Raw genomic sequence first — 14,716 nt, 5'->3', positions numbered from 1 at the left:
GAGTTCGATCCTCAGCCTTAATTATATTTAATAAATAATATTAAAACAGATTTAAATATTAAAATAGATTTAAAGTCATTTTATTCCTACATAGATGGCGCCACTAGATCAAAAGCATGATATCATTTATGTGTTATGTAATAAAAGATGACGTTATAACTTCATAATACACAATATCTCCCCAAATAACAAAGTTTCTAAGTGTTGCCATCCTTAAAAACTAATATTAAAAATAATAAGTGTTGCCACCCTCAAAAAACTAATAAATTAAATAATATTTAAAAAAACGAAACTAAATTAAAAACAGAAACCGAAACTAAAAATATATTAGGCTTAAGAAAAAAAGAAATAAGCTCCCCATGACGCTGCAGACGAAGTTTCGATTTTCAGACGGGCAGAAATAAGCAAGCGGGCAGAAATAAGCAAGTGGGCAGAAATAAGCAACTTCCGGTTTGTAGGTGGGCAGAAATAGACAACTTCCGGTTATAGGCGGGCAGAAATAAGCAACTTCCGGTTGAGGCAGAAATAAGCACCCATTGACTTTCCATGATGACGTCACTTCCGTCCCCTCCAGTGCGTGGCCTACTACTGATGATTATCTTCAACAGAAATTAATTCAGCGCATGGAGTTTCCAGCTCGATCATCGGACTTGAATCCATAAGAGCATGTTTGGGATGCTTTAGGATGATGTGTAGGGGCTCTCATTCCTCCTCTCTAAACCCTTGCTATGCTTTCAAAGGTTTTGCAAGAACAATGGTTGCTCATTTCCAACGGAACTAGGAGACCCTATAATTGAAAACATTACACATTACTGTATCGTCTGTATTGCTGTAAGATATGATCATGCTCCATATTGAAAGTACTTTTTCGATTCTAAACTGAAACATCTGATTTACTCATCTCATACCTAAGCTAATTTCTGTAACACGATAAGTGTTTGTTTAATAATTTTGATGTTATTTTATACTTTATTATGTGCGCAATAATGTGTGCCAATTTCATTAAACTCTACGAGCAACTTTTTGAGTTGTGGTCATTTTTTGTGATTTTTCTTCCTCAATTTATGATAGCCGGTGTAAACCATTTTGGATTTTATAAGTTTAACTTTTTTATTCAATTTAACTTCGCTTAGAGCACTTTTCGCTAAAAAAAATTTCCCAGTTAATTTTGTTAGCACTTAATAAAATCAGAAAAAAGGGGAAAATGGGGAATCTGTTGATTAAGTGAAGTTGATTGTGCTGTTTTAAAATTTTGAGATGAAGATATAATTGACATGGCTGAAAAGAGTAAACCCCACTAAAAAAAAAATTTGAGAACCCCCCCCCCCCAAAAAAAAGGAATTTTTAAATCTAGTGCGCCAAACAAAAAACTCTCATTTTCCTTATAGTGAACCGCAAGTTGAAAATGTGCTTCTCTTTTTGTTATATGTTTCGTAATTGTAAAGTTTATTGGTGATTTAAAAATGTCACCAGCTAAAAGATATTTTAGAAATGATCCTCACAAAAATTAAAAAACGGCATCTGATTATTTTTTTTACCATGATTATTATTTGGGACTGGTTTCATTCATATATAAAATAGATGTTATAAGTTTTGAAAATGTCCAGAAATATTTATAAAACATTGTAAAAAAAAGTTCATTTAGAACAATTATTACGAAGACAATGTCACTGATAGAGTCATATAATTTTTCTAATGTATATCATTGAATTAAAAAGAATATTATTAATAGCTACAGCGGTTGGTTAAAATAATGAAAACACTTCTATACTAATTCATTTTTTCATGGTCATGCGATTTCTCATACATATCAATAAATTTTAAAGCTCTTAGCGTTTTGAGGGACCATTAATATAATACGAACGAAAAAGAATATTTTTTGACGCCCAATGTCAAAAATATACTGCGATAAGCTAGTAACTCATGTCAACTACGTTGATCATCTTATAAAATAACTGCACAAAATTTCGTAAACCTAGCTCAAATGTTCATTAAGATATGGGTATTTTTATTAAAAGAATTAATTTTTTTGATTTAACTTTCTTACTATAACTGCAGAAATATTCAATAAAATAAAATAAAATTTTTAGAGTAATTTTAAATTAATAATAAAAATATTATTTTAAAATTTGAAAAAGAATTCTCTGAAAATTTCACAAGATATGAGTATTTAAAGTCCTTATTCCTTTCATAATGTGCATGCTCGGAAAATATAAAAATTTTTTTAAAAATAATTTTGTTTAGAGTGTTGTTATGTAACTTATGAAAAGAGACCAATTTAAATATAGTGAAAATGTAAAAAGCTTTCAGCAAATTTCTAAATGACTTCTATTTTTTTTTTATTGAAAAGCTCTAATCTAATGGATAAGGGTTTTTTTCACAAATTTCATTTTAGGTCAGAAAAAATAATTTCATAATAAATGATAATACCCTAAAATGATGGTCTGAACAACAAAACATGATGGTATTGGGAAATAAAACATAATTTAATAAGGCGTGGTCCCACATAATGCCGACATATAATGCTGATGTCATTTTTATTAAATCTTGTTTAATAGTACAAAATTTAATTTGTGGAAACCCCATTACGATTTGAAGCTTTCTTCCTAAATTAACAAAAACTACTTAGAAAATTGTGAGAAACTTTTTAAATTTTCATGATATTCAAATCAGACTTTTTTCAAGTTATCAAATCGATTCAAGCCAAAATTACGAAAGAAAAAATTTTTTTTAATGCCTTTTGCACAAGCGCATTATTACTACAGATACGGATAGATTGCTCAATTTCAAACGAATTGTTTTCACATTTTGAAATGATATTTTTATTATAAACTAAAAATTACTCTAAAAACTTTGTTTAATTTTATTGAATATTTCTGCAGTAAAGAAACTCAAGTCGAAAAAATTATTTTATGAAAATTTTCGTATTTTCGGAGACATTTAAGCTAGATTTACGAGATTTTGTAGAATTATTTGATATGATAATTAAAGTAATTGACATGAGTTGCAATGCAACCGTATCTCTATGTGTTTTGAAATAGATTGTTCAAAAACATTTTTTTTTCGTTCGTAATTTATTGCCGGTCTTACAAACCCCCAAAAGGTTTGAACTTTGTTGATATGTATTAGAAATCGCATGATCTAAAAAATTCTGAAGTTTTAAAATAATTCTCTACATATTCTTTGAGAAATATGAAAAAATGTGTATTTTATTTTATAAACGTGGTTGAACAGCCTACCCAATTTTTGGGTTTACAGCTACTAATGTTCAACTCCATTGCTTTGCAATTTTGAACCCAATCCAGAACATAAGGCAACTCTTGGACGAAGTTTTGGGAGAAATTTGCATTTAGGGAAGATTTTTTTGAAGGAACCAACCAGTATTTGCGTTACATGGTGAGGAAAGCCACGAAAACCTCCCACGGTTAGTCTGATGGCAAGGGGAGTCTAACCCATGATCTGTCTACCACTGAGGATATATTTATGTCACCACTGTGGCTGGTTCGAGCCGGGTGCGGAATTCGTATCGATCATCCATCGCTGTGATTCGAGCCCGGTTCACCTGATTGGAAAGCGAACGGTCTAACCCTTGAGTCACCAGGGCTCAGCGCCTGTATATTGTAATTTATTCTACAAGCACATTTTAATTCGAATGAAATTATGCTCTTTTTTTAGCTTAAACCATGTTTAGAAACTAATTTATTGAGGTCACCATAAATTCATTGTTTTTACCTTCACCTTAGTGCTTAGTTACGTATGGTTGTTAGGTATATCGTTCTAACATTTTTGCATTCTTGGAGACGTGAATTGAATTACTTTGGTCAAACGGTATGATAATAACATTTCTTTTAAAACAAAAAGAAAAAAGAATTTCTGGTAGTAAAATCCTAAACATACAGTATTTAAAATATTCATTTGCTCCGTTCTTGCGGTAATGGTTTACCGGAAATTGTGGTTTTCAAAATTTTAGTCCTTATTATTACACATTTAGTAAAGCAAAACTGAAAAGTAAATTTAATTGAATGAATTTTTTTTTCATATTATAATCTAAAGTATTATAACAAAATTGCCAAACTTGACTACATTTACTACATTTTATCACGGATTATAAAACCATATATTTCATTGTTATTTTTACCAAAATCATTAACAAAGCGCTTCTGTAAAAATTGCCGAGGTTTTTAGCATTCCTGTAGAGCTGGAAAAACAGCAAATTTTATCATATTCTGCTACTTTTGATCACACCTTTTTTTTCTCAGTTTAATTACAAATATTTCTATCAAAACTGACATTCCATAGACAGAGATAAAAATGATAACATAAGACATTTGAAGATAAAAATAAGAACATAAATGGTAACAAAATTTTCTGAAAATACATAATTAATTTTTTTTCTTCTTTTTTGCAAACCATAGGTTGCTATTAAGTAAATTTTCTTCGTCTGTTTGTTTTTTATTAACTTGTTTCTGTTTTATAAATTTATATTTTTACTAAATTCAATGTAAGTCAATTTTAATTTGTAAGTAATTTCAATGTAAGTCAATTCAATAAACACTCTTTTAACTTTTCGATACAACAGATTTCTTTCCTGTTTTGACTGTTACGAAATTACTGCTTCCCAGGGCTAAAGATAGAGAAGAGCTGGTTCATTCCTTAGGTCCCACCTCATGACGTCACACCACACACAGATCTCGAAAATCACCACTAAGGGATTTGAAAACTTAGCTGTTTATACTCTCTGTAAAAAATGAGCTGAATGTTCGACAATTTTCTGATAATAAATGTCTGACTTTACACTGTTAACAAATCATTTCTGTTCAAAAGTAGAGTATTCATACATTTGCTTGTATTTCTTTTAGTATTAAAAAATAAGGTTGAAAATTTCTCAATAGTTGTCGTCATCGTTTCATGATCGTTTTCTAATTTTTTATTTTAATTTTTGCTGTTATATAAAAGAAAGCATATAAGGATACTTTTATAATTACATTGTTCGATAGCAATAGTTTATTAATTGGTGTGTCTAATTTTTTTTTATACATTATCTTTAGGAAACGAAAACCTTCAAAGATAAATACTAACAAAAATAATCTTTTGGCACATAATAGCGGAAATATTACACTTGCTTATAAATATTTAAAATTAAGGCGTTGTAACCAAAGCACACAAATATTTTGAGTAATAACACTGAAAAATACATTATGAAATTGGAAGAATTTTTAAGCATTAAAACTTTTATTTTTGAAGTTCAATCTTTATTTTCTTCGTTTCTGTTTAAAGTTACGAGATGCTATCGATTTCAATGGGGAAATTCTAATAAAAGCTCTTAAACGTCTAAACGAAAAACCTAAAAGCATAATACTGTTTTATTCTCCCAAAGCAGGATAAATTCTTCTAGTACATTTTATAATTCATTTGATGTCACCTTTATACTTTCTGAAATGAAACATGGAAAATTACTTTTTGTCATTTTGTGTTTTATAATAATTCTTGCCGATCGCTATCACGCAAGCTGAAAATTTACAACTACTGTTAAATTCTTGCAACCATATGAGAAGGAAATTGCCTCAAAATAAAAATTATGGGAAACAATGAGCGTTTTGAAATAAGTTTTTAAAAAAAGAATACTAATTACATACGAAGCTGTTTGTATTGAAGCGTTGATGATGCATCGCCGTGACGTCTCTTACTGAAATCAGAAGCTCGGAGAGTCTCTTCACCTAGCCCTTCTATTCACTCTTCAGCCCAAACTGCTTCAGTGTGGAACAAAATATTCTTATTAAAGTTATCAATCTATTTTTATGGATTTTGTGCTGATTAATCAGCCATATTGCAGTTAAGGTAGGCTATCAATTCAATTATGTTCGAGAACTCTTTTTATTACATGTTCTGATCAATAATTCTTGTGAAATATCAGATTTCCGAATGAATAAAGGTACTTAAAGAAGAGAATAAACAATGCGCGGTCTCGTATATTAAAAATAATAATAATAATAAAAACAAGAAGCTAACTTATAATTCTCGTAGCCTATATTGTTGTCTCACAAATAAAATTTCCAAAAACCAAAGCTTCTCGTGCAATATTTAAATTCATATTAAATAAAGATTCTATAAAACAGTTTATTTACAATGTTCGACCTCGTATATTACAAAGAAAACACAACCATAAATCCGCGACTTTCCAAAGTTAAAGAGAAATTTTCTCACAAGGAAACAGATGATTGTCTTCGAAATCATGGTTTCTTATGGAAAACGTTACGTGTTTTCGGTACTCACGTTATGAATGATGATAGAAGATCACGTTTGAAATCTTGCGCAGAAATATTTGAATCGTATTTCTTTATTACCTACTTTACTCTCGTTTATTTTCAATTCGTTTATTTAAACATTGAGCTACTTATTTCGATGCCATCTCTATTTAAATATATGAGTTGCTCTGTTACTTACAGTACTATTTCTTACGCTCTATGGTTTTCTATGAGGAAACGCTCTTTGCAAATTCGAAAAATATTGGTAAAGCTTCATGATACCAGATGCAAGTATTATTCCAGCTATATTAATAAAGCTGCTTGGTTAAATGCCAGTTTAATTCTACTTGGTTTATCAGTAGTATTCCCTGTGGCATCTATTTTAATTTTAGCTAACCTGACAGACAAAAGCTATTTAATGCATTGGAGTTATAGTAAAATATCTGAATCAATTATGATTTACAACATCATCAGTTTACTTCGTTATTTTGGAAATTATTTGCTGACTGCCGGATATCCTTCATTAATAACTTTAACAGTGGGAACATTGTACAGGGATTGCAGCAAATTAACAACACTATACAAAATTCAAATCATGCAGTTTGAAGAGAGCGTTCCAACTATGAATGTCATTCAGATCTTCTTTGATATGATGAGGCTCTTTGAAGAAATAAACGACGCCCTTTCTGTTCCAGCATTTATGTGTCGCCTAATATCTTTCTTAAATATTTGCTTTTGCTTAGTTTGGGTTTTTATCTTTTCTTTAAATATGGTGCCCATAGCTATGATAATAACTGCATACAATGCCACATTTTCTGGAATATCTTTAGGATACTTGTTGGTAACAGCATCTGAAGTTCATTTAAAAGTGAAAAATGTGAAAAAAGAATTTGAAACGATGTATGAAAGATTATTACAGGATGCCAACATTGACAAAACTGTTTTGAAAGGTTTGAAAGCTGCTGTATGGAAAGATTGTTTTGAAATGTCTGCTTGCAACCTTATCCCATTTAGAAGAGGACAGATACTAACTTTCATTGGAGCTCTGCTTACCTACGCGCTGCTTGTTATCAATATAAAAATTGGCGAGGAGGAATTCTAGTGTATTACCGCTTATAAAAAAATTGTATCATAATTAGAATATCTAATAAATATATTAATAAATTATAATGTCATCGAAAAGAAATTATAATTTATAATTTTAAAAATAAGACAATATGATTAATTCTACAAGAAGCAAAAATATTATATTGCTAAATGAACTTGCGAAATAAAAATAATTCTGAATTCAGTTCAATATTAGAAAAAAACATAGATTTATTTATATGTGTTACAAAATATGTAAAACCACTCCTTTACTGGTATCTAGAGAACAACCCATATTCATGGACACTACAACAACAGCAACAAATTGAAGCACTTTGATTGCAATACTTCGATGCGGAATCCCGTTCTCATTCAGCTCACCAGCCCTCGTCAACCTCTCTCAAACAATTGTTTCATAGTCATCTTTATTTCTCACAGTAAAGCAGTCGTTTCTATCAAAAATAAGTTTTATCTTGTATAATCCTAAGCCGATAAGCTAAATAATTAAACATAATTTAGCTTTAATTTTAAACTCATGTCCATACATTAAACTCGCTAAATTGGTACTCGCTCATAAAAATTCCACTCAGCGGATTATCATACATATCTCCAGAAATAATAAGTTTGTGTTACAAGTTACAAGGATCCGCCAAATGATGCCGACAGGATGGCACTGTGAGGAGAGAATGAGAAAAGTGTAAACGAGGATTGGCGGCAGAGAAGCTGTGTAGTTCCCCAAGCATCATGCAATCTGCAGTGTGCCATAAGCTACGACGGAGAGGGTACATATAGACGAATTCTTTACGAGGTACTATTATCAGTCAAGTGGAAGTGATCATACGTAGTTGGCTGATAAACATCTTGGAACATATCTAAGCTTTGATAGTAAAGAGAATGGAAACACCAGTTGGTGTTACAGCACTGGTCGTCGTCTAGTTACAAAGTCAAAACACGATTGGTTTTTTGCTGCCGTACCAAGCAGACGCAGCACAGCATCAGATTTGTCTGTTTTCATTCAACCGCGTGCACCACAGTTTGGAGACCTTCATATTCACAAGCCTGTGAGATGTGCTATTCAAGGTAACGCACTGTTGTTGGTGTTTAGCCTGGTATAAAGGGCATGCAATCTGGACGGACATATATACAGAGATTGAGTATGATCCAAGATTGTTTTTAATTGCCATCCCCATCCCCATAAAAACAATCTTGTCCAAATCCAGGTTAAACTTCAATCTGATTCACGTCAAACATTTACAGGAGGAACGAGATCCCGTTATCACCAAGACAATATCATTGAACATCACCGATTCAATGGTGCAGAACTGCTCGTTTTTGGTGAAATTATACTTGCTTCCTGAAACAGATTTACGTGTTCAAATAAGAACCCTGACAGGCGAAGTTTTTCGGGACATCATTTCAAACAACTTATGTGTTTGTTTAGAGGTGCCATCCTACTTCTTTAGGTGTGTGTTAGAGGTACTATTCTACATGTGACAATTTTTTGTTCAATTGCTTGATGAACAGATATTATGTGCATGTCACGTTTGTTTTGCTTTTGAATTTTCATTTCTAAAGCTGGCATTATCCTTATTTTATAGTCTTAATAGTATATAAAATAACAGAATTTTAGCGTCTAAATACAGAATGATATAGGGAAGCACAGAGATGCTGAAGAAATTAATGAACAAGTTACAACAAGGGAAAAAGAGGTTTACTAATCAGGTATTAAAAAAAACTTTTAAAAAATCACAAAAAAATTATAAAGTAAAACAAAAGAAAAGGAAGAGATAACAAAAAAAAACAGGTTAGAGAGGAATGGGATTCCCAGTATATATAATATTATGATAATAAACGCGATAATTTTGCTATATTTGGCGATCATTTTGGCGATATAGTGATAGTTCTGGAAAATTCGAATTTCGAAGAAATAGGACTAATATTTACGGAGTTAGACGAGAATCGTCTTGAATCATGTTGAAAATTTACGGGTTTTGTCGCCAAGGCTTTATAAATGGGAGTGTGCCTCAGAGAGAGTATAGAGAACATCAGTCTACTTGTGACTGCAATAGTGGTCTGATTTGCGAGCCTCTTGTGAACCGTTAGAGGTTTCATGGCCTGTGATTTTCAGTGTGCTAGCTGGTAATTCATACTGTAATTGAGTGCTGAAAATTGCTATATTTTCTGGAAGATTCTAGAAACAAATTTTTGGAGTCTGAATGATGCTGCATAATGCTTAAATTAAAAGAGACTGAATATCAAAGAGTAGGCTGTTAGATTGGTCATTAAATAAATTGTTAGAATTTATTTTCTGAAATCTAGGTCAGGGGCATTTTGTTCTGTTTTGCTGCTGTAGCACAAAGCTGCTGTTGCATAAATGTTGCACAAACATTTATGCTATACTTGTGACAATACATTCACCTCCTTATTCTTTAAATCTGATACAAGATATAAGTGTACATGTGTGTTACAAGTGTGTGTACATGTGTGTCAAGACATACATGTGTGTTACATTTAGTAGAACCTTGAATATATCTCGAGATAAATCAAAGCCAATGGAACCTTAACCATTTACAATTATGCGACAAATTGATCGTTAATATATTCTATAATTTTTTTTCTAAAAAAAATTCTAGCGTTAGGCTTGAAATATCTTTACTTGTTGCTTCCTTGTTATTGATAACATTCATAACATATTCTTAATTAGAAAATTATGTTTTTTAAGTAAAGTGAGGTTATTTTTAATTGAATATGACCATCGAAATATTTTTCTTAATTGTTAAAAGAAAGAGTTTAAATCAATTTTGAGAAACTTGAAAGAAGATACAATGTATAATAACTGTTTTTGTTTTGTTTTTTCGAGGTTGTTATCGGCACAACTGCAAAATAATGATTTTTTTTTCCTTGAGTACTGCTTAACCTTTTTCGTTAAAATTCTAGTTTTCTTTTAAAAAATAATATCCTCTGTGATGCGTACTGTGATAAAGTAAAATATTTAAATAAACAATAAGAAATGATATCTATATACATTTATTTTGAAAAAAGCAAGTATATTTTATAAAATAAGACTAGTGAAAAAGTTTGCTACTATAACATTTCTAGCTTTATTACCGAGTTTGAAAGAGCATTCTAAGCTATATAGGATTTAAGGCATACAATAGATTCTAGATAAGCCCAAAACAGTTTAACTTCATTAAAGTTAGCATTAACATTATTATTAGAAGTAATAATAATACTAAAAGGAAATAAAACTATATTTTTTTTCAAAACTTAAGCTTGAATACTAGCTTGTTAAAACGACATAAATTATACAATATTTTTGCGAATAAATGTGTTAACAATCTATTATCCTCGTTGTATAATTTATTTACCTTAAAGAGGCAAGAGCGCAATATTTGAAATTGAAGCTCATTATTAAATAAAGTGTATGGAGCAATAAAGGTAATAAATATAAATGCTGCCACTATAGACAGCATTATAAATGATATAATGTATAATGCATATGACAAAATAAATATTTTTCTTAATTATTAAAATTGCTCAAAATAAAAGTATTCTTTATAATTCGCACAATTTTGTGATAATTTCTATTAGAGTCGAAGTCACGAAAATAAAATTTAATACTAATATTGCATAAATATTTACAAGAATAAAATAAATCCAGAGCACAAGTGAAAACGAAATCTGAAGCAAAAGTCAAGTGAACACCAGCCGATACACATCCTCTCCCTTGCCACAAGAAACGATGAAATTTTCAACCAATAGCGGGATCCGGCCACTTTGAAATTTAATAGCTCGTGAGTAACGTCTTGATCACATTTTAAGATAGAAATTAGAAATTTAGCGCAACATAATTTTATTTGGACAATAGAGGGAGATTTCGCACTTTTACGTTAGTTTTTGTACGCTCCTGTACGTAAGATTAAAGCAACTTCGCATGCTCGCGTTTATTTTAGATGCTGCGTATCTTTACGTTATGTTGGCGAGATTTACGCTACAAAGACAGAGCTACAAGCACGCTGTTTATAGCTTTTAAACCCTTCCTTCTTGTTCCCGTGAAAATGACGGGGTGAGGTTTCGCCCTCTATTTCTCGTTCCCGTGATATTTCCGGGCTGGAGTGTTCAGTAGTAACGCGACAATAAGAATAAAACTTATTCATTTATTTTGCCCGTAAAACATTTTATTTCTCATTTTATACACCAGATTGCAGTACCAGGATATTTTTAAGGTAATTGTAGATGGTTAGTTAATTTTAAACTAGATGTCAGCACTAATCAAATAGCACCGATAAAAAAAATCGGCACTTTTATGACCGTTTTCTTGAAAATTTACCGATCGTTAAGGGGTTAAATCCTGTTTACTGTTTAAGCCTACCTTCGAAATAAAAACATGGACATGGAATGTGAATTTGTGGAAATGAATCGTGTCATCTTTCGACAATTGGTTGATTCAATAAATAAATAATTTTATTGGTTTTTATTTAACATTATGTTTGTCTAATTGCTCTAGTTCCATAAGAAACTAGATAAATTTTCGCTATTTTAAAATTATAAATTATGTTTATTTTAACTATACAATTTAGTTATATAATCAATAGAAGTTTAGCAATATTTTTTTTAAATATTAATAATGATAACGATAAGCTGCATTCTTTATCGCTGGATTCAACAATATCTACAAACTACCAAATTTTTCTGCTCACAGAACCGCAGTTTTAAGTAAAGCAAAGCATCTTGAATCGTATGCCACAGTTTTAAAGAGATAGTCTACGTCCATCGTAAATGTTTGTTTTGATTTTTTGATCAAAGTTAAAATGATATTCCACCACGGTAGCATTTCTAACTTACGGATCTTTGAAAAATCTCTTATTTTCACTTATATAAGTTTTTTTTTTCACGGGCGAGTGCGCATTTCACTCGAACATGCGCACTTCCAGTACGCATGCGCAATTACTTGAAATCTTACCTACGGGAGCATATAGAAGCTAACCTCAAATTTGCGAAATCTCTCGAATTGCATACATTTCCACACAATTACAATCCGTAAAATATTTTTGTTTTTAAAACTTGAGCTAGATTCTTAATAAATAATGCATGTTAGTCTAATAATCAACATCATCATCATATAGTGATATTTCTCCTCTCTTAATTATATTTCTTATCCAAGATAGATATTTTAACACGTTGGCATAAACACCATATTTCTTGGCCTCTCCGCAACCATCGCCAAAGCTAGTTACGCCAAAAACTGCCCAAGTGCCATCTTTTCTTTGATACATTAAAGGTCCACCGCTGTCGCCTTTGCATGAGTCCACCAGGCCAGCTTCGAAACCGGCACATAACATATTATCGCTGATGTACTGGTCATGATAAGATTTCTGACATTCTCTAAAATTCACTATTGGAACATTAGCTTCATGCAGTATGTCTGTGCCGTAGTTTGAATAGTTCCGTCGTTTTCCCCAACCTATAATGACAGTTATAAATAAAAATAAATAATAATAAATATTAAGAAGTATACACAGTATAAATCCATAAAAAGTTTTGAAATTATATTTGTCCCATTTATTTACTTTTTCAAAATTTGTTTAAAATTTTGTGTAAAAAAATAAATTATAAACAATTTGTTAGAAGTTATATAAAATTTTAGAACAGGAACATTATGGAAAAAAATTTAAAAAAAACATTAAATTGTTTAAAATTGGATATAGTTTGTCAACAGAAAGAACTCCTCCCGCCACAAAGTCTGCTGCTATGGAAACAAGAATAGCGCATTTCAGGGAGGGTAGCTTCTCTTTACTTAAGGCCTAACACAATAGACCGAAAAAAAAGATTCCCTTTCTCTTGCCGATCTCGGCTAAAACTTATCCTAAACAATGACCCAACCTACGTGAAATAGTTATACCTTGTTACCATAGTCACCGCCACGGGTCCAGACGAATGGCTAGGGGAGTTATTACTTTAGACAAACTAGACTTCAAGAAGAACTGAACTTCAACAAGAAGAAGATGGCCTCCCATACCCACGCATATGACCTATGACGTCAGTAAAATGGCGTATTAAAGTTGGGCTAAGTTTCTCCTCATAATTTAGAATGTTAATTAACGATAAGTTAATTCAATACAGAGCCTTATCGCACATTGAATTAGTTGAAATATAATTCTTTCTCGTCAAATTCTTTAAATTAACTTGAATTTATTATTTGTTTATGTATTTCATAGTAACCTTGGCATACTTTTGTTTTGTGAACCTGGTAACTTCGAAGCATAATTTGTTTGTTTATGTACCACATGCCTTCGTCCCTTGTGTTAAGTCTCTTTGTAAATACATAGAGAAAGAACTGAAATCTTTGAGAAAGAATCTTTGTGAAAGAATTTAGAATGTGTCCCTTAAGATAATTGATGCTTGACGGGCTTGACTTACTCGAAAGCTTATTTTTGCTTGCATCTCATTGTGCATAAAGCTGATCATTAAGTTCTAAATCATTTAAAAGATCTCTTTAACTGTAATTTATAGCAGTATATTAAAGTTATTTGCACAAAAATAATAATTGTGAAACTGTTACGAAGATTTAACCACATTTCTAAATAACTTTTTCTTGAAACTTAGCGTAGAATTACATTATAATAATAATTTTAAAAACTACAATTCTCTTAGTTTTAAGCTCTTGAATTAAAAGCGTAATAATAGCAGTACAGGAAAATAACTTTAAATTAGCGATACTGAAATATTTATAGAAAAACAATACTTTTATGATTTTTATTAATTTTATGCTGATGGCAACGAAAACAATATGGAAATGAATGAGGAAAAACAGGATGCTACCACGTGATGTTAAAAGTGCATGAAGTGACAATAAAAGTGCGTGAACAACAATGGAAAATTGCGACATTATTAGATTCTTATATATAGTTAGATTTGGTAAATAATTTCTGTACATGCTTTTCAAACCATTACAACTGAACAAAATATGAGTAAATATTGCTCCTGTTTCTATCAATTTAATACTTTTCTATTTCTACAAATTTAACTTACCTAAGATTGTAAGTCTTGCGAACTCTGGCAGCTTATCGCTTCGTAAAGGTAAGCATATCGGCGTTACGTAAGAATTCAATTGAAACGGCCTTATCGTCTTCAATAATGCTATGTCATTGTCCACGGTATTCTGATCATATTTAGGATGCTTCCAAAATTCCGACACAGACCATTCTTGTTCGGTCTTTTCATAGTGAGAGAGATCATATTCACCGGCTCGAACATACAGGCGCTTTCGAATGCAGTGAGCTGCTGTCAGCACCCACTTATCGGACAGCAATATTCCACCACAGAATGGTTCACGATCAGAATTCAGAATGAGGGTCTGAAAATAAATATGAAATATTATATAT

General features: G+C 31.1%; 1 protein-coding gene across 2 annotated transcripts in view; it reads right to left on the bottom strand.

Annotated features, from left to right (window-relative positions):
* Positions 1–10,342: 10,342 nt before the first annotated feature.
* LOC107451660 (vitamin K-dependent protein C) overlaps positions 10,343–14,716 on the bottom strand; it is a 17,636-nt gene continuing 13,262 nt past the window's right edge. Inside the window, exons 6-7 of one of the 2 annotated variants that reach the window (XM_043052846.2) lie at positions 14,364–14,688; positions 10,343–12,795 (exon numbers count right to left, since the gene is read on the bottom strand). In XM_043052846.2, coding sequence (XP_042908780.1) covers positions 12,431–12,795; positions 14,364–14,688 — 690 coding nt within the window. In that variant the 3' untranslated portion in view covers positions 10,343–12,430. The remainder of the gene's footprint in view (positions 12,796–14,363; positions 14,689–14,716) is intronic. The other variant, XM_016067824.2, reaches the window with a different exon arrangement.

This window comes from Parasteatoda tepidariorum, chromosome 10, assembly GCF_043381705.1.
Source record: "Parasteatoda tepidariorum isolate YZ-2023 chromosome 10, CAS_Ptep_4.0, whole genome shotgun sequence".
Classification (NCBI taxonomy): domain Eukaryota; kingdom Metazoa; phylum Arthropoda; class Arachnida; order Araneae; family Theridiidae; genus Parasteatoda; species Parasteatoda tepidariorum.
The sequence above is the reverse complement of the archived record's forward strand: the minus strand, read 5'-3'. Positions and strand labels throughout refer to the sequence as shown.